Source organism: Ischnura elegans, chromosome 5, assembly GCF_921293095.1.
Source record: "Ischnura elegans chromosome 5, ioIscEleg1.1, whole genome shotgun sequence".
NCBI classification, from domain to species: Eukaryota; Metazoa; Arthropoda; class Insecta; order Odonata; family Coenagrionidae; genus Ischnura; species Ischnura elegans.
Genome location: NC_060250.1, coordinates 32,309,649 through 32,330,752, shown reverse-complemented (window position 1 = coordinate 32,330,752; position 21,104 = coordinate 32,309,649). Strand labels below are relative to the sequence as shown.

The following is a 21,104-nucleotide window of genomic DNA, read 5'->3' as shown; positions in this document are numbered from 1 at the left end:
AGATATGACATTTCACGATCACGCTATTGAAATAAAAACTGTGTGTGAAGTTTGTTATTCCATTATTTCAACGAATAGTAGTGAGAAATGTCACCTGTGTCACTTGTGTGGGATAAGTTAAGGGTTTAAATCAGTGAATAAATAGTTGTATTCATCATAACGAGTTCTGTTATTGTAAGTTGTACGTGATGAATATAAGAATGTGATAGTGACATCCAGTTTTTGATAATAGTATTTGCCTATTTCCCACTATATTATTATGGTATATGCTAGTATATTGTTTATGGATTTACCTATATTATTGAAATAGGTTGTAGCTTGTGTGTGTGTTGGCAGCGGAACCGATTCGCGATCTCACATGTGGATTGTGTGCAGACTGTTTTGCTGTGAATTCGTACCGTAGGGCGGATAGGACTACCTTCTCCGTTAATCCGGCGTTGCCAAATTCAACAGCACAGCTTACTCTGTCAACAGCACAGCTTACGATCGTTATCCTCCAGTATTACAAGTTTCTTTTACAACTCGATTTGCCGCCGACGTATAGCAATAATTTGTCTTAACAAATTCCATGAGGGTCGTGGCATCAATTTTTGGTGTCCTAAAAAAAGGCTGGTGTCCTAACATCCTATGCCACACGCCTTATAGGCGGCTTGCGGGGTATTATGTAGACGTAGATGAATTTCAGGTGTACTATTCGAACGAGTGGCAACGTTATCATCCATTTTTCTGATAACCAAAACACACGAAGTGAAACGCTTGTACTTCATCATCCCGATGCCGCATTATTAATATCCCAAGTAATAATCTAGGCACAATAGCAATAGGAAAACTTTCCCAAGAATAACAGAACAAAATAAAGTGACGATGAGCGGCTAAATACTCCCTCAAAACAAATTTTACACCATGCGCTCAGCGTATTTCCCTACTCCCTACGGTTGTTTAGGCACCTATGACGTCACGCCTGGCCTCGGCAACGCTCGGGTGTCTTCGCGCAGTGGTCGGCTCAGAGAAATTTTTCTCGATTTTAAATGCAATTTTTTTATTTCTTTTGATGTTGAATGGAGAAACTGAAGGTATTTTTGCGAGCTAATGTATCCATTTGACTTATTCAAAATAGTTTTTAGAGCAATCTACGACCCATGCAAGTTCCTCGATACAGTGTGGAACTCATCGACTCTTTGCTTGCAAAGAAAAGACGACAACAAGCAGTGAACCTCAACACCTCTCTCTCCCCACAGCAGACAAATGAACCCCGCAAATGGTGCAAAATTCCATTCATCAAAGATCTCTCCTACAAGATTGCCAATCAAATCCCTAAGGAAAAATTCAGAGTTTCCTTTTACACCCCCACAACATTATCCCGACTCTTGTGTAAACACAAAGACCTAATCGAAAGTGAAAAACTGAGTGGTGTTTATGAGATTACGTGTTGCGAGTGCCATGCGCAATATATAGGACAGACAGGAAGAGATTTCAACACGAGATTTAATGAACATAGGAAGTGCATCGCCCACAGTAACCCAACTTCGATGGTGGCCAAACACATCATTGAGAGCGGCCACAATCCAAGCATCACAACCAAAGTGCTCCATAAACATATCAAAGGGAGGAAATTAGACGCCTTGGAACAATTAGAGTTCCACCAACATAAACATTCCCAGGTTTCCCTTCTCAATGACCACCTCTACCTTTCAAAATCGCCCTTGCTTGCCATTAAGTTCCAATAGTGTGTTTCCCAGAAGTGTTAAAATCCCTTCTCCCCCCCTCCTGTCGCCCACTCGACGTGAAAGAGATTCCACAAGAACCATACAGTGAACCCTAACCGCCGACCCCCCGCCCCCCACCTACACGCCCTCAGAAGAACGCACCCCCGAAGACCCTTCTAGCACAGAAGACGTCTTTTCCCCCCCTTCCACACCATTCACGGATGGCACTCGGAAACACCCGAAGACAAGAAGACCGCCACGTGTTTTCAAATGCATTCATTTCTATGTTCAAGTTTGTTAACCCCGAAAAAACCCTTCAATTCCCAACCTTTTTACCTCCTCTGGTTTTTTTTCCACTCTCCCCCCCCACCCCCCACGCCTTGCACCCCTATCCATTCCAACCAGCTCCTGGAGGACCTTCCACCCCATTTCTCCTCACTCAGTTGTTACTTGAGAATGATGTAGTATCATTGAAACTCGAGTCGTAGTAAAAATTTTATTTTTGTGGAAAATTGCAAGTAAGTGTTTCATTATTATTACAAGTGTTTTCTCAATTGATTCTGCAATTTGCTTAGAGTAAGTGACGCATTTCTAATCCTTGCGAACTCATTGCATTTTGTGTTCTGACATAGCTCACACAAAGTGTAGCTTGCTCATATCGTCAAGAATAAAAGTTTTATTTTTAATTTGAAAGTTTGACATCAAGGACGGAATCTCATCCTGACTTTCCATCCCCTGTACGTCATTCCACTTCCCAATGAGCCCATTTGGTGACGTCACCCTGTCCTGAGACCTTCTTCTCTTAGCTCATTTAGTTTCCAGAGAGATTGTCCGTTACAATATGTAGTATTCCACAACCACATTCAACCATTTCCATGCAAATATGTACTATACAGCAATCTCAACAGTGATTGTCTCTGAATCTCCTACCTCTTCTGCCGTCTCCTCCATAATGAATAGGGATCATAAAGCTGTTGTGAGTCAATTGTCATCTCTCTCCCATCCACATTTCTTACAACCTTTTTGGCCGGCAAGGTACTCGGATTACTATGAGGGGTCTCCGCATCACTTCCACTCACTGACATCAGATCTTTTGATGATAATGGAGTACTCTGACTGGTTGACTTCCTCTGCTCTCTTTCCCACTCTCGGCTCCTACATTTGGAGAAGAATTTTAAACTATTTTTAGGAGTCAACAAAGCAAAGAACAGATAGTGCTGCCTCTTCAATTAATAAAAAAAGGCAAACATCAATAAAATCCATAAATTTGTAGTTATGCCCAGCAAGTAGGAGTATTTTCCGGAACAAATCAAAAAGAGAAAACTTCTTTATCAGTTTTAATGAAAATGACATCTAGTATATTTGAATAGAGTGCCTTATCACTCAGACATTTGCACTGAATAATCAAATGATTGTTTAGTACTTAAATGAAGTCTTAATGACCTCAATTTTAGCCACCCAGATACATACAGTGAGTCCTCGTTCTACTTCACACCGTTTAACGTCATTTCGCGATAACGTCACGAAAATTTTGAGACCGTCACTCGTTTATCGCCCCTTTGCTTCGCGATAACGTCAAGGCTTTTAAATTTCGCGCGAGAAAAAAACGCGAAGCGACGGGCGTTGCAGGTCGTTCGTTTTGTGGGCGGTAATACAGTCAGTCTAAACGAAGTGTAAAACGGTGTGTTTATTGTTAATTGTCATTACGGTTTTAGCAAAAATTTCTGCAAAATGAATTCTTGCGTATTTGCGCAAGGTTTTAATTGACGTAATGGTTTTCAGGAGCCTAAAAAGTGATTTCAAGGCATTTTTCCGTGTAGAACTCTGAACTTTTGTCGTCACTTTTTTCGCCGTGCTCACAATAATTTTGGTTCCTGTAACTGCGACGACGTTTCAGCGATGATGATGCCCAGGCGACGCTCGCCCGGGCGACCACCATAGTGAAGCCGAAAAGCAAATGCGGGAAGATACAAAAATGGAGAAGGATTTACGTCACTGCTGCTATTGTCGTCAATGAAGACAGGAACTCGTATTTATGCGATAGTTTGGCATTCCCACTGTAAAAAATGCCCCAGATATGATACGCTAATATTTTTTTCGCGTAGGAATTGTGAGGTCTAGGAGCCGATATTCACTTTTAACATTGTTTCTTATGGGATATTATGCTTCGATTAGCGTCATTTCGTTTATCGTCACATTTTTCAGGAACGGTAAGTGTTTGGGGAGTGCGTCTCCCGCCGCATATTTGAATGTGTTGGTGCGGTTGGCCGGCGGGCCGTTCCTGGGCGCTGAGTGCGGGAGCGTGGACTTCCTTTTTTTCTTGGCAGTCTAAAGTCCGCTGTCGAAGGGACAGTACGGAAGAGAGAGTGCGGAAAGAGGAAAGAAATTGTGGAAATTTCTGTATCTGTCGCGAATAAAGCATTGGCCCACTGAACAAATGGTCCTTCGGGCCGGATCCCTGTTTATTCGCGACTGTGTGATAAGTACTGCATGAGGCTACAATTGCAGAGGAACAATTGTGAATTACAGTGAGCATTACACTGCCATTCGACCGGGGAGGTGCCTGTGAACTTCGTGCCGTCGCTCCGTCACGCCGCAGTGAGTTAAACCATACCCAAACTTTTGGATGGTGGACTGTGTACATCACCCCTCCCACTGGCTCCCTATCCTGCCTCCTCTCGCAAAAGCCCCTACTCCTCTTCCCCCGCGAATGAGCGTGCTGTACTTCCCCTCTCCTCGCTGTCTGTCTCTCCCCTCTCTTCTCCCACTGACTCCCTATCCTCCCTCCGCTCGCGAAATCAGCTGTGCGCTGCTCGCCCTGGTTTGCGAAGTTTCTTACGGGGCTGTTACTCGTCTGTTTTGCGCACTTTTTGAGGCGCAAAGTACTTTAATAGTTTACTTTCCCACGTCTTCGTTTTGAGCATTACTTCAATACCGGCTACCCGTTAGGATCCTAGTAAACATTATGTCTTTGACGACGAAGCAACTGATTGCGCAGCAGGAACAACGGGATCGTGCAATTACTAGGTTAGTGCCGAATTTAAAAAAGAAGGGCGCTGCAAATATCACTAAGGAAGCCATTCAGAGTAGAATCGACTCACTTAAGCAGTATTGGAACGATTATACTTCCACGCACTTTGAGCTGGTGACGCGGGAAGACGTGTCGAAGGAGCGTTATTTAGTGGATGGACAATATGAGAAGACGGAGGAGATTTATTATGATACGTGCGCTGAACTAAAAGCCATGCTCGCCCAGTTACCTGATGTACCTACGACCTCATCTGGACAAGGTGGAGCTGATCAGGCCGATCACGCTAATTTCCAACTTCCTGTTCAGCTTCCGAGAACAACGTTGCCGAGCTTTTCGGGTACATTTGCGGATTGGGAATCGTTCTGCGATCTATTTACAGCAATAGTGGACGGAGAACATCGATTTTCTCCTGCTACAAAGTTGCAATATTTAAAGATGTGCCTAAAGGATTCTGCAGCAGAGTTTGTAAAAAACATCTCTGTTACGGACGCCAACTACAAACCGACCTGGGAGGCCCTGAAAGCCAGGTACAGTAATCCACGACTGTGCTTGCACACTCATCTGTCTACTCTAATGAATTTGCCAAAGATGATGAAGGAGTCAGCATCGGAATTGCGGACGTTAGTTGACCGAACGATTCAGGTGGTTCGAGCGCTAGAGAACCTGGGTCGTCCAGTGGCAACATGGGACGACTGGCTTGTCTTCATCACGGCTCAGCGTTTGGATAAAGAATCGCGAAAGTCATGGGAGTCGCACCTGACCACCAAGGACCGGTTGAGTAATCTCACACCAAATAGTGAAGCGAATCCAAACTTATTTCCCAGTTTTAGGGAGCTCGTAGAGTTTCTCGAGGGTCGTATCCGTGCCTTAGAGATGATAGCTCCTCTTACGAGTTGGGACAAAGGAAGTAACACGACGCCCAAATTTTCCTCGTCTGGGGCGAAATGTTTTCACGTGGAGACTAAGCGACTATCTTCCACAAGCACCCGTAATTGTCCTATATGCTCAATGGACCACTATATAGCCGTCTGCTCCGGTTTCCTAGAAAAGACTCCTGTTGAACGAAGAGATGAGGCTCGAAAATTGCACCTCTGCTTCAACTGTCTGGGTCGTCATCGCTTCAAGGAGTGTAAGTCTGTTAAGCGCTGTGTCACTTGTCGTGGACGACATCATTCTTTGTTACATACAGTAACGGTTGGCAACAATGTGTGTGCTGCTAAAGATACTGAGGCTGAACCTCAATTAAAGTCTCCTGTTGAGGCAAATGGCATAGCAGTAAACACACTCACGGCCAACGTGGCTGTTCCAATCCACTCCGTAATTCTTGCTACGGCTCAGGTACTGGTCACGGGTCCTCGAGGGGTCCAAGTACAAGCTCGGGCGCTGTTAGACAACGGCTCCGAAGTATCCTTCATTACCGAGGCCTTAGCACAGCTTCTTCATTTACCCCGCCAGCGAACGCAGATTCCTCTGTTAGGAATCGGCGCAGCTGAGGCTGGCACTGCACTGAACATCGTTCAACTCTCACTGTATTCCGTTTATTCGCCATCTTTCTGCCTTGAAGTTAAGGCATTAGTACTACCGCGGCTCACGAATCAACTACCTACAAGAGAGATAATTGAGACAGATTTGTCTTTGTTCTCCAATCTGCAGATGGCTGACCCACTATTTTATAAGCCTGAGAACATCGACCTCATCCTTGGTGCAGATGTCTACGGACTATTACTACGCCAAGGGCTGCAAAGATTCCCTCACCGACAGATCATCGCTCAGAACACTGCTCTTGGATGGGTCATCTCGGGACCAACTGTAGGGAGCGAGTCACGGCGGGCGGGATCCACTCCAAGACGGTCTCTCGTCTCATTGCATTGCGAGGCTGTACAGAATCTGCTGGATGATCTTCAGCGATTTTGGGAAGTAGAAGAAGTTCCTCCCTCCACGAGAACTTTGCGCCCCGAGGATGAGCGATGTGAGCAGCACTTCAAGGATACTCACTCTCGTGGGTCGGACGGGAGATACATCGTTCAGCTTCCAATCGTATCAGAGCTTCCTGTAACTGTAGACGAGACTCGTCGAACGGCTCTTAGTTCACTTGCGTCGACTGAGCAACGATTCGTTCGGGAGTCCGAGATAGCCGCTGCATACCGAGACTTCATGAAGGTTTATGAGGAACTTGGGCACATGGTAAAGGTTCCAACTTCCGATTCTCAGATAAAGCGGGCTTGGTACCTACCTCATCATGCTGTCGTTCATACCCCATCGTTGAAGCTCCGAGTTGTGTTTGATGCGTCTCGCCGTACTTCACAGCACTACTGTCTGAACGATTTTCTTCTATCTGGTCCTCCTCTGCAAAGGGACCTCGGGCTGGTGCTAATCAACTGGCGACGTCACCGCTTTGTATTTACCGCTGATATTGTAAAGATGTTTCGTCAGATATGGGTACATCCTGCTGACCAGGACCTGCAAAGGATTGTCTGGCGACCGCATCCTGACACCCCAGCGGTGGAGTACCGGCGCACCACGGTCACATATGGCACAGCCTGCGCACCATTTCTGGCGATGCGTTCCCTTCTTCAACTCGCCGAAGATGAGGAGCACCGGTTTCCTCTCGGAGCTGCCTGCCTTCGCAAGGATTCATACGTCGATGACATCTTTTCGGGAGCAGATGAATTACTTATGGCTCAAAGGATCGCCACGCAACTAGTGAAACTGCTGGCCTGTGCAGGAATAGAACTCGACAAATGGGCTGTCAACCATCCAGCTCTTCTGCAACGAAGTGCCTCACAGCGTCGTGAATGTGAGCAGGAAAAATCTATTGACTCAAAGGAGCCTATAAAAACTCTTGGCCTTATATGGGAGCCAACAGCTGACCTGTTTGGATTTAACCTGCGAGTAACAGAAATCCACACTATGGCTCTCACTAAAAGGACGGTGCTCTCCAAGATGACGCGTCTCTTTGACCCACTGGGCTGGGTCGCTCCAGTCACTGTCGTCGCAAAAATACTCATGCAAGATATGTGGATTTTAAAGATAGGTTGGGATACACCATTACCTACGGATATTAAGGTTCGATGGACTAACTATTTCAATGCAATTCCTAGACTTTCGAAGCTGCGAATTGATCGTTGGCTGCAAACGACGCCGACCTCAAGATGCGAGCTTCACGGCTTTGCAGACGCATCGGAGAGAGCATACGCTGCAGCAATTTATCTACGTGTACTTGACGACGCAAATCAATGTCGAGTATTTCTTCTCGCCGCAAAATCCAAGGTTACCCCTGTTAAAACTATAACAATACCAAAGTTGGAGCTTTGCGGAGCCGCACTCCTTGTTCGTTTGGTCAATCATTTGCAGAAAATAAAAGCATTCTCGTCGCTACCAGTCTTCGCATGGTCGGACAGCCAGGTAACTCTCGCCTGGCTGCGAAAGCATCCTAGTTATTGGAAAACCTTCATTGCAAATAGGGTGTCATTTATACAAACTGAGCTGCCTTCTGCTGTGTGGCAGTACGTATCTTCAGAGCAGAATCCAGCTGACCTCCCAAGTCGAGGCATAGACCCTGATGCTCTTATAAATTCATCTCTATGGTGGCGAGGACCAGAATGGCTGCTATCTACCCAGGAAAATTGGCCAAGACAACCTGAACTTGTTATTGTTCCTCAACTATTCGTCGTTCAAGCTGCAGAAGAGAATGCAATATTGAAACGGTTCTCTTCGATAACCAGGCTGATTAGAGTTATGGCCTACTGCCTAAGATTCATTGCGCGCTGTCAACGATCACGGATTCCTAATACCAACTTTCTGTCAACTAGCGAGCTCGCTGCCGCTCGTTGCAAGGTGCTCCAGCTAGCACAATCGTTTGCCTTTTCTGCGGAATTGAAATTACTACGAGCGGGCAAGCCTCTGCCCAGGCATAATCCGCTACGGGGCCTGAAGCCTTTTCTGGACGAAAACGGTATTCTTCGTGTAGGGGGTCGTCTAAAAAATTCCACTCTTTCATTTTCTGCTAAACACCCATCCATCCTTCCTAAAAGATCCCATCTAAGCCAACTTTTAGTCCAATTTGCTCACCTTTCCTCGCTTCACGGCGGACCTACCCTTACCCTCAATATTTTACGGAGCCAGACTTGGATACTGGGGGACGTGGCACTTGTTAAAAAACTCACGCGGCAGTGTGTGATATGTCATCGTGCAAAACCACGCTTCGGCTCTCAGCTGATGAGCGACCTTCCTGCAACGCGGACGACACCAGCGCGCCCCTTCAGTGTAGCTGGACTCGACTACGCAGGCCCATTTTACCTGCGCACTACCAAAGGCAGAGGACATCGCTCATACAAGGGCTATGTAGCACTGTTCGTGTGTTTTGCTACACGAGCAATTCATCTGAAAGCCGTCAGCGACCTCACAACTCACTCGTTCCTGGCTGCCTATCGACGCTTTGCTGGACGTCGAGGTGTTTGCCCCACGCTATACAGCGACAATGCAACCACTTTCCAAGGGGCCGCCAAGGAACTGCGGAGGATGTTCGGCGCAGCTTCGGATTTCTACGCCGAAGTTGCTTCAGTCCTGGCCAATGATGGAACAAGTTGGTCTTTCATACCACCGAATTCTCCACATTTTGGTGGTCTATGGGAGGCTGGGGTAAAGTCAACGAAACATCACCTTCTCAGAGTAGTTGGTGAACATACCCTCACGTTTGAAGAGTTCTCAACAGTTCTCATTCAAATTGAGGCCTGTCTCAAATCCCGACCTCTCCATCCATTGTCCTCTGATCCAGATGACCTAAATGCTCTGACCCCAGCCCACATTTTAATTGGTGGTACTTTGTTTCTAATTCCAGAACCTGAGTGTCCCAATATTTCAGGTAATTGCTTATCCAGATGGCGTCTTCTTCAACGGCTGCATCTGAACTTTTGGAAATGCTGGTCACGAGAGTACCTTCACCACCTGCAGCAGAGGACCAAATGGCGTGATACCAGCCGATCATGGCGGGCGGACTGCTCCCTGTGCACTGCAGACAATTCTTTCGTCCTTCAGACGAGGCGGGCGGAATGTTTGGGGAGTGCGTCTCCCGCCGCATATTTGAATGTGTTGGTGCGGTTGGCCGGCGGGCCGTTCCTGGGCGCTGAGTGCGGGAGGGTGGACTTCCTTTTTTTCTTGGCAGTCTACAGTCCGCTCTCGAAGGGACAGTACGGAAGAGAGAGCGTGGAAAGAGGAAAGAAAGTGTGAAAATTTCTGTATCTGTCGCGAATAAACCATTGGCCCACTGAACAGTAAGTGACGTTAAACGAGGACTCACTGTACAAGCCATATTGTTAGAATATTTGGAAGGCCTACATTTTAAATCAATCCAAACCAATAGCCAAAAAGTTTTATACTGAAATCATCTTAGCATAAAATCATTCCTAAGACAGGATTGTCTGGAATCTATTAAGATTAAATGAGATAGTAACTACTAGTGGAATTAGCATTTTATTCAGCCATATACTCCTTATGAAGAAAAGACGCACCTGGTGATTTGGCAGGATGATGCTTAGAATTCACAAGCTCAGATAACAACTGATAGAATAGTTGAGATGATAAAAATGCAGCAAGATGCCTCCTCTCCAATGCTCGATGAACTATAGCCATAGGCTTGTTGAAACACGTTGGAAGAGGTCCACCTTCTCTGCAAATACTCTGACTACCTTGAGAATATTACTGGTCTAGCTCAATGAACTCCTCATAGTAGCGACACTAAGTCAATCCATGCGAACCAATGCATGCTATATTTTCATTCTATGGTATTTGGTCCAAAACCGGGATGGAAAATGTTTGAAAATCAGGGTATTAACAATAAGTAGAGGGTTTTAAACTAATTTTAACACTTTTTTATAGTCATAAGAACTTCATTTGTTAAATGTATCTTTCGTAACTGCATGATTTTTCAATATTTTTTGTTTGTATATACAATTATATTTGTGTTTTCTTTATTTCGGGGGGGGGGGGGGAGGGGGGACCGGACCCACCAGACCTCCCCACACACTACGCCACTGGCAGTGACATTCTCCCGTTCACATCACCTTCGGCCACTTATGCCCCCTTTACACTCACCATAGGCGGAACTAGGGGTGGGGGGGGGGGTCAGGGGGGCACATCCCTCCCTCAGACCCACAAAAATATGCAAGATTTTTAATGCGGTCCCATTATCATTGCGTTGCGTTCGTTTTGTATTACGAGGTATCCTTGTGCCCCCACCAGAACAAAATCCTGGATACGGCCTTGCTTGTGCCCCCCCCACCCCCCAGAAAGAAATCCTGGATCCGCCCCTGCTAAGCACGTAGCGACCACGGTCGGAACTACTCTTCTTTCTACTTGTCTATTCATATTGACGCATTTTTCCTCGCATAAATATATCCCTAAAAACTTGTCCATTAAAACTCACTCGGAGCCGCCCTAGGCATATCTCCCAGTCCACGTGTCTTTGACAATAGGGAAATTGCATACTTTTTATAAACAGTATGCTGATATACTACAGTAAACACTTAGTACCGCAATATACTTTTTTCCGCTTAAAATTCAGTTTTTACCCTAGAAAATGACTCCCAAAAGTCTCCCGAGTTTCGCGGGCTAAAAAATACCGCCCCCACTAATCTTTGGCCGTGACGTCATAGTTCAGTAGGAGTCCATATCCAAGCCCAGTAACTGCAGGTTTGGAAGAGCCACGTTGCGTTTAAAGGAGAACATGGCTGAAATAAGGAAAAATTACAAGTGGTGCATTGTTCCTCTGTGCAATAACACCCCAGAAAAAATTTTCGTCTGCATTCCCACGGAGGAAATTAGAAGAAAAGCCTCGATGCATGCCGTCTGTCGGGATGAGCGTTACGGAAAAATAAGAGTAAAATAAACGGAATGATAAACCCGTGTGCTATGTGAGCGAAGATAACTTTAATATTAATAATATATCCATATTTCATTGACTGAATAACTTGAAACTGAGATTTTTCGATAATTCGGCCGCCGTAGAATAAAAACTCAACTTCATAACAGAAATCGAGATAGGTGTTTCTCGATGGTTATGATGGACTCAAATTATTTATGGCACTTGTTCAATTTCAGTTACGGAAGGACATAGAAAATTCCATGATGTTTAAAATCAAGGGAGGAAATATAAAAATACAGAGCAACGTTGATCCTCATGCATTCGAGTGCCAGCCAAGAAGACAGCGTTTTCTTCTACTGTCGGCGTCAAAATGATGTGCCGCAGTACTTTGCAAATTGATATCCTGGCTTCACTGCATGCTATAATAATGTTATTTTAAAGGAAATTTTATCCTAAATTCTGATTTATTTTATTACAAAAAAAATTGAAAAATGTAGACACGGCCAGTGCAATATAAATGACTCCGCGCACCGAAAAATTAGCCGTTTTGTCAACTTCATGAACTTTGCAACTCAACCTAAGGAAAACTACTACGTCTACAGCATTCATCTTCCACATTAATTTACACTCGTCAGTGCGGATTAATAAAATGGCTTTTCGGTATTTTTAGAACTTATATTTTGTTATAAATTAATGAAAATATTTAAACATTATCTTGTCCCAAAGATAAAGGAAGTTGTAGATGGAAAAAGAATGGAATCCAGAGGTGGTCACAAAAATGAATCGCAGCATTCTTTGATTTTATTCTACGCCGGCTTGCTTTTCAGAAAAAGTTGAGTCACAATGAGGAATGTTCCGCGGCCCTTGATTTGGAAACTGGAGATAGAGGAAGACGTGTGGATCAGCAATTTCCATTTAGTTGGTTGTCAGGATAAACCAAGGATCCATTTAAAGGTTGTTAGGCCATCGTATAAAGATAGGACTGATGTGCACCACAGGGGAAATGGGATGTTTGAGGGAAAGTCAAACCCAAAGCTGTCCAAAGAATGTGCAGTTCTATGTTGCTCTTTCCCAGTTAAAACCAAATAGAAATTGGATTGGGATGATATTTTCACCACGGGTTCCAGTGATAGTGAGAGTGCAGGTGATCATGGTCATCGTCGAAGGTCATCCCTCTAGGATTTCCGATACGGAATTTTTAAGTGACAACCCATCGCAATGACGATGAGCTCGCCTTTAGAGTAGGTTTCAGATATATCGTGAGAAAAGCTCCCAAAATGTATTAAAGACTCTGTTTGGAAAATATTCAAATTTTAATGTTACTTTAGGAAGGCCTTCTAATTACAAAAGTATCTTATTAACACCTGAAGACGTTGTATTTATTATATTAATGGAAATGCGATTGACCGATTCTTTCTGCAGAATAGGAAGTGGTTTCGGGGTTTTGAGTTACAAGATGGTAGATTGTGTTGGAAGTTCCTCTATATTATCGCTACTAAATTGAAACATTAATAGTCTGGCTTCCTCAGAGCTTCCTGTCGCCCTCCAGGCAAGGTATTTTTAAGTTGAAAGTATCATCGACAGCTTCGAGGTGGAAATAGGTTCACCATAAGACTCTACCGGACTGCCAAAAGAATACACACATCACATGAGTATACGCTTTCGCAAATATACGTAAGTCTCACTTTGTTATGAACTATAAAACATTTCAGATGCACATCAGCTACCTTTCCATTTCTCGGCATCGACTTTCCGCGCCGACGAAGTCTACAGTTTCACTAAAGTACCCTATTATCATGATGGAATCAGTAACAGGAAGCTTGCTAGGATCAGCCTAAGAATAACCATATTCCTTCATCTTTACGCAATCTATCGCTTTCGATGGAGGAGAAATAGATCAAATAATAGCACTGAAGTCACAATGAACAACTCCGATACGTCTGCACTTCAATAAATGAATCATAACCACGCCGTCGCATGTATTCAAGTGTGCAACCTCTACTATGGCCGTGCCGCCGTCCGCCGTGCCTCCTCGTACTGAACTATGACGTCACTTTTCTGACAGCCAATCATCGGGCGTTTTCGCTTCTCACTTGCATTTGAAAATTCTCGTGAACTTTGATGCATTAAATATCGCAAACCACGTCATAAAATAATAAAAAAAACTTTCACCGAGGTATGCAAACATATATTTTTATATAATTTTGGGGCTATTGATTATATCTGAAATATATGCAAGTTCCCTATTGCTTTCATCAGGCCATCATATGTCATGATATGGCCGATTAAATCTTGATAATGCGCCCATGACTTCTTTTTGAGAAAGTAGAAGACTTCTCTTTTTTTCCCACTCTTCTAACCACTTCCTCATTACTGACTCGGTCGAACTAATTTTCTTCATCATTCTTCGCCATTGCCACATTTTGATAGCTTTTTTACTTTGGGTTATTCTTCTGCTGTCGACGTCAATTTCTCACTCCCATAAATTAATGTGCTCGGGATACCGTGATACCATGCGGGTAAGATTATATGAGAGCGCCGACGTTTCGGGTACCGACTCGCTACCCATTCTCACGGCTACTGATATAATCTTACCCGCGCAGTATCCCGAGAAGACTTTTTACATGTTGTTCGTCGGGAAAGAGTTAAATCTTAATAAATGTTTTCTTACCTCTGCGCTAGTATTCTCAGCTAGCTGTATATTCTCAGCTATCTGGGTAATTTAACTCGTTTTGTTGCATACCCTCTCTGCCAGTCAAGGGCGTAGCCAGGAATTAAGGCTGGGGGGGTTTAGGTGCAGCTAATACTAGGTTGTGTGGAGGTATGGTATACCCACCAGGATAAGCGGTAGGAGCGAGATTAATAAATTGCGGAATTTTGAGATAAATGGTTCAAAATGGTGAATTTTGCGGCTTTCTGAGTGATATTCTATTTATCCTTATACTATTCCATTAGTAATACCAATCCAATTAAGTAAAATGGATTAAAATTAAAAATTTCTCTGAGCTCTGGGGGGGTTTTTTCCCACAAAACCCCCTCCTTGCTGCGCCACTGCTGCCAGTGATATTCCCCTTAGTATTTCTTTCTTAATTTGTCCATTACCAATTAATCGACTTCCATGATATTGGAATCATGCCACAACTCTTGACAATTGGACGGCAATTTTTTCACATTTCCTTATTCAAAAATTGATAGAGAATAGTAGAATGGGGTATATTTTTTTAATAACTTGTCATTCCCTTCCATCTGCTGTATCGGATTACCTTTATGCGATTTCGTTTCTACGATCATGAGAACAATCACATTCTCACAGCGGAGAAAGAGAAGATCCACCAAGAAGCTCCACCAGGTTTGTAAACCAAAGCACCCTTCTCTTTTGTCAACTAGTTACGCGGCGAACACCCGAAAATTTAGAGGAAATCCTCGATATGTCATGGCAGCCGTCTCCAGTATCTGTCTCTATAGCCAACACACCGTATAAAAACACCACCACAAAGCGTATAAAATTATCTCCGCAGTGTAAGGGTTGAGGGTGCAAATAGAGTCTGCAAGGTCTCTGAAAATCATGTCTGGGTAAGTTTCAAATGAGAAAAGTTTCGTAAATTATTCCTCGTAACACAAATGTTCCATTGGAGACTCAGTAGCGTAAACAGGGGAGGGTAAGCCAACACCCCCAACGCCAATCACTTTTAGCCAAAAATTATAAACCTATGAAACAAATTAATTCTACTCCTGTACAGTGCTTTAGCTAAACAGCATCTCATCAACTCATCAATTGTGTAATTTTAAGTTCCAAAATAGCATAAAATGTGATTTCTAGAGATAGAAATGTTTGCATTTTCTCCAAAGGGGGGTTCCATTTCCATTTCTCCCTGGGTCGTGCACAATGCATCGTCCTGGCTACACTCCTGATCAGACTACTAATGAATCAAGTGATGAATCGCCAAAGGATTATCCAGATATTGTGGAGTACTGCCTCGCAAAATCATTATTTCCTATGAAATAGATTAAAACATGAGAAAAACAGATAGGGTCTGAATGGAATCCCGAATCTTGACTGACTGTTAAATTATATGAATTTGGAGGAATGGAAGAGGAAAACCTTGGACTTGAATAAGACGACATTTAACCCTTAGAGTGCGGGAACGTTCTTATATATTTTGCACGCTGACTGCGGCATTCACCCAAAATTTTTATTGCTACCTGGATATCTTACACTTGAGCACTTTCCTTCACCTTCTGGATCGCTAAGTGGCTTAACTCTACCAGACCAGCCCTCGCAGGGGGTGCCTCCTGCAGAGGAGGTCTCTTCTGCACTAGCTGGCAGCTAAAATCGTGAACTCCCACAGCCCAAGGGTTAATCCAACAGATTTTGTTCCGAAGAGGTAGAGCGATCATGTACTGATTTAACCATTTTGAACTCCTATATGGACCCATTCTGCAGTCGGTGCCCAGGTTAACAGGTTCCATCCAGGTTCAAATTTGGCTTCTCTGTATTTCGATTCAATATTTCTATGCTCATGTTCGATGCAATGGTCCATCTATTCTATTAAGCTATCAACAATCTTCGTATTACAGTGGATTCCGTTTAATGGGTCCAGCGGTTACTTGGGGCAGCCGCTTAATTGGGGCAGATCTTGATGAACAGAACCCAATAGAGGAATATCCCAGAGTATTCTCCGCTTAATTGGGACAGCATGCCGCTTTAGTGGGCCAAGAGTCGGCGACATAGACTATACTCGCGATGAAATTAATTTTTTTTTGTTTTCAGAGTACTATTTTTTTATATTTTCCTCCTTTCATTTACTCTTATTTTTCACAAATTTATTCTTGCCCTATTTTGAAAGCTCTTGTTGTTATACTATCCGCAAGAGGATAAGACTTTTCTTTAAAAGGAGTTATTAAAAGACATTCATTCAACATCACCCGAGGCTGTGAAAAATATTTTTAACTAAATTGTTATAATTCTTGAAAATGATAATAAATTAACTTAATTCGCTGATTTATTAATCAAATTAATAGTTTAATAAACTTAGGTTGCATTATAAACATTCTTCATTCTTCTTTCCATCATTTCAACGTTCGTTTACGCCCATATACAAGAGAGTTCGCATAATTGGGGCAGCCGCTTAATTGGGGCAAAGTTCACAAGTCCCGATATGTCCCAATTAACCGGAATCTTCTGTAATAGAAATTAAAAATCCTTTATGACGTTCTTCAGTCCACAAGCATAGCCCACGCGTTATTCGCTACGTCTTTCTTCTCGAACTCCTTACCAAGGGGACTGCATAGAGGAGGCCCAATTCCTTCCAACGGAAGGTTGATTTCTGTTGCTACTTCGGTCGCATTTTAATACATTATTAAAAATGTCCGCAGCGCGGTGATGAGAGCAATGCTATCCATTTTTTTTCCAATATTTCGCGGTGTAATGTTTGCAAATGCAAGGAATAGCAATGAAAAGTTATGAATTTGATAGATCACGTGATCATTAATGTCAATATCGGTTTACACCCCTAACTACACCCTATTTCCCCGTGTTACTCGGATCAATTTGCCCGACAGCGACGTGAGTGGCGACTTTTGTAAACATATTTTAATGGTAGGCGGATAACAACACATTTAGAGGCCGACTTGAGGATCGTCTTTTGTAATATTCGTGCTTCTTACGAACTAGTGCGATTCACTTTTAAAAAACCGCCACACACACCTCCCCATTTCCCGGAGGGCGAGAAAAAGGAATGCGAAACATTGGGCGAAATGGGGCATGGTAAAAGTTAATAAATAATTTAAATAAATAAATATTTCAAGGTAATCTTTCTAAAATAGATTTCATGAATTCATTCGCATTCTTCGTCTTCTACGATGAAGACAGTTCTTGAAGAAATAATTATGAAAACAAAAGCGATTAATGTCTTCGGATTCAATATATAAGGCATAGATCTCCCTATTATACTGAAGACTAGAAATCTAGGACACGCAGAAATATCTCTACTAGTGACATACCATAAAATACGAGCAAATGCATAACTTTAAATGTATTTATACACATTTGACATTCGGTTATAAAATGCAACAATATGAGAGAGAAAATAGGTTATTTCTTGAAACCTCAGAAATACATTGACAGTACTGGAAGAGAACATTAATATTTATTTTCAGGCTTGCAAATGAAGACCTTGATAACTAAGCTGAAAAGTTGACGTATAAGTTTCGCATAAATAGTGGTCCATTCATAGAGAAAGTGGAGCAAAATAAATTCCTGGTAACCACACAATCTGAAATGGTATCTTATTCAATTTTTGCTATCCACTGTATAATATAAAGAAAAATGAACAATCTGCGGTTGAAAAATTAATCGCGAGGCTAGAAGGTCAGCAAATTCAAGACTACGGGATTGGATGCAATACACGTGATCATAACATCTCCAGACGACGAAAAAAAGGCCATTAGTAATAGTATTGCGCAATTAAAAAAAATGCATGGTTTCCAAAAAGAATTTCTTGCGAATAATTCTTGAAAAACATCCCAAATTTACATATAGGTTTTACATGTGTCCAATGGAAAAACATATATGCCCAATTCATTACGTTGCGCTCTTAAATTGGAAAGGGATCTCAACCTTGTCTTGAGAATTTCAATACAAGACGGAACATGTAAAGAATACTCACACTCACCGCTTGAGCAACTAACGATATAACGGCAGTCTTTTCTACAATTCCCACTATCCACAGTTTTCGATAATAGACCGTTGTAAAATGAAAAAATAAATAAATCATCAACACATTTCAATGCCGTTCATATGTTTAGAAGCACTAAAAAACGTATGAATTGGCCACTTATTTGTAATTTTAATTTATCATGTAATCATAAATAGAAAATAAAATTCAGTTGCATATCACGTAGTAATTCATTATTCCAATGCTTCACCTGCGACGGTTCCGGAGCAACAATGCTTTCGTAACCATACGCCAACCGTTACTACGGGACTATTGTTACTTATGAATGCATCAAGCAATCAGAGAGACATCAAGAGCGAACAGACGTAATTGTGAAAATATTTTTTCGGCAGTTAATTGTTCAAACTTGCAATTCAGCATGGGCCAGTGCATGTGTCGTAAGTGTCGTAACCATTGTAGGATAGTATTTTTAGACCTAAATCCACTAAATATTGGCTGATTTTAATTGAAATACGTGGCGGAAAGGATATTGCCTAGCAACCACTTGGATATAATCATCATGCATCCCTTGGCTGGTCGGTCCTCGAAGGATTAGAGTTTTCGAGGGCTAATGCACAAAAAGTTGCGTATAGTCTTAATTTTGGGAGTAATATCCCTCAGAACGGAATTAACTTAACAATATTCGGGATCTTAAACCTGATGAGTTCGGTTCGATGGCGTGCTTCCTGAATTGAAGCGCAGAGTTCATGCTCTCGTTCTCTTCGTTATGCGAAATCGCTTTCGCTTAATTTCTGCGAGGGCCAATTACTGCGACGAAGCGTATCCATAGTGTCTTATTACATAAGAATCCTAATCAAAGAAGAAGTAAGGCCTAATGTGTTCTTAAATCGCAGATAACCTATGCCCGAGACCTGATTGAATTGAATTGATTGTCACATACAACGAGAAATGCATAAAATAGGAATTTAATCTGCAACTCTTAGCTGATTATGTATGTTTGCATGCAATTTAATTGATATGAGGTTCATAAATTCGTTTTTGATTGGAAATTAATGTGGGAAAGGTTGAACTAATCATTTAAAAAAATCAATTACTCGCTTAAGTGTCCTTTCTCAATTTTAGTTGATGAACTACCAGCAGTACTGTGTAATAATGGTAATATGTATATTGTAATAGGCAGGGGCGTATTCAGGACGATATCTTAGGGGGGCACGATCCGGGGGGGGGTAATATTTGAACATTTTTATCTCTAAAAATAACATTTTATGCTATTTTGGACGTTAAAATTAAGCAATTCATGGGTCGTCGGGAAACATTTTTTTGCTAAAATATATTGGTGGAGCAGAACACATATTTTTTATAGGTTAATATTATTCTCCTTATATGAAATGCTTTTGGTAGGTTGGCACGTGCCCCCTGAGACTTCCCCCGCCCCCCCGCCCCCCCGCCCCGACTACGCCCCTGGATATAAATGTTTGAGCCTGGCACAGTGACGTAACTATATATACATGGAACGCTATATACTTCCAGGCATGCCATTGTGAAAAATGGCATGCCTGGAAGTACATTTTACATCATTTTATGCTTAAAATTTAACTCACGGCAGATGCAGTTATTATACGGAAAAACTAGTCAATGGTTTTAAATATTATTTTTATTTCTCTGAGGCTGGGGGAATCTATCCCCCTTCGTGGAGGAATTTATCCCGCTCATACCACCCCCATCGTTACGCCACTGACCTGACCTATGTAACTCCCTACGGGCCATCCTTTACCCTTCTTCGCATCCACCTACCCTTGGACGATCGTTTTCATATAGAGATTATAGGACTGTCATATCCTTCATTTCCCTCCAGGCAAGCAAAAACGGCAGGGCGACTGTCAAGACGCGTATCGGCCCGGAGGGAGCGAGGAGGCCTCCCGGGATGATGTCCCTCCATCGGCAGAGGTTGCGGAGCGACTCAGCACCGTGGATGAGGCGAGGGAAATTCCACCACACCCCAATCCGCCGATGGAGGGCGAAGGAGATGAAGAAATCGTCCCGGGTTGGCTGTTCGAGCCACATCTCATTGGGGCGGGTGATGCTGGCCCAGATGTGGGCCAGGCACGGCACATTCCAAGGGCCTTTCAAGGCGTCGAGGGGATCGGCTACCTCAACTTCTATATACGCATTACTGCGGAGGAAGTCGAAGGAGAGTGGGTGACCCGCCGCGTAGAGGTAGTCGCCCCCCTCGACGTCTTGGTGGTCTACCCGGGCCACCCAGCCTTCGCCGTGGAGGCGCAATTTCCGCCGGCCGGGCCCCATGGAGAGGGTCCCGCTTGAGGCCCGCAGCCGGCCTCCATCAAGAGGTGAGTGAATCATCTTTTGCGTGGCAATAATGAGTATTTTGAACACTTTGAAGCCCCAGCCCTATCCAATCTCACGGGATACCATGCATTACCATCACATTGAGATATAAAATTCGTGAATACTTACACATTCATTGGTACCATCAGTTATCAACTCATAGCTCTTGATGTTGGTTCGCTAAGTAGTCTGCATTTACTAACTACACAGCAAACCGCCGGCGTGTGGCAGAGGTTGTTGAATCACCAGCCGCGGGCAAAAAAATGTTAAAAGTAAATAAGGTGCTTATTAGAGATATAATAAGCCCATGCATAATCCCAACCAGAATTTATTAAAACGACCGGAATTATCTCGAATATTCTTGGAAACAACAAATGCCTAAACATCCGCACAGCAAAATATCTCTCTTGCGTGATCGTTTCTGTATCTGAGAGTAAAACTCGCCCCAACCAGCCAGTTTACTAATGAAATTTTAAAATAGC

General features: G+C 43.1%; 2 protein-coding genes across 2 annotated transcripts in view; both read left to right on the top strand.

Annotated features, from left to right (window-relative positions):
- The first annotated feature begins 4,073 nt into the window (after positions 1 to 4,073).
- Positions 4,074 to 20,217, top strand: LOC124158662. The gene is made up of 2 exons (XM_046533874.1): positions 4,074 to 10,010; positions 20,132 to 20,217. The coding sequence occupies exon 1, from the start codon at positions 4,672 to 4,674 to the stop codon at positions 9,964 to 9,966; it is 5,295 nt and encodes a 1,764-aa protein (XP_046389830.1). The 5' UTR covers positions 4,074 to 4,671; the 3' UTR covers positions 9,967 to 10,010; positions 20,132 to 20,217.
- Positions 20,218 to 20,291: 74 nt separating this feature from the next.
- Positions 20,292 to 21,104, top strand: part of LOC124158663 (neurogenic locus notch homolog protein 1-like) — a 41,976-nt gene continuing 41,163 nt past the window's right edge. Inside the window, exon 1 of the mRNA XM_046533875.1 lies at positions 20,292 to 20,624. The gene's annotated coding sequence lies outside the window, so the exon portion shown is untranslated. The remainder of the gene's footprint in view (positions 20,625 to 21,104) is intronic.

What these genes read in the sequence shown, in the direction of transcription:
- LOC124158662 (XM_046533874.1), top strand. Translation starts at nt 4,672, where the DNA reads ATGTCTTTGACGACGAAGCAACTGATTGCGCAGCAGGAACAACGGGAT.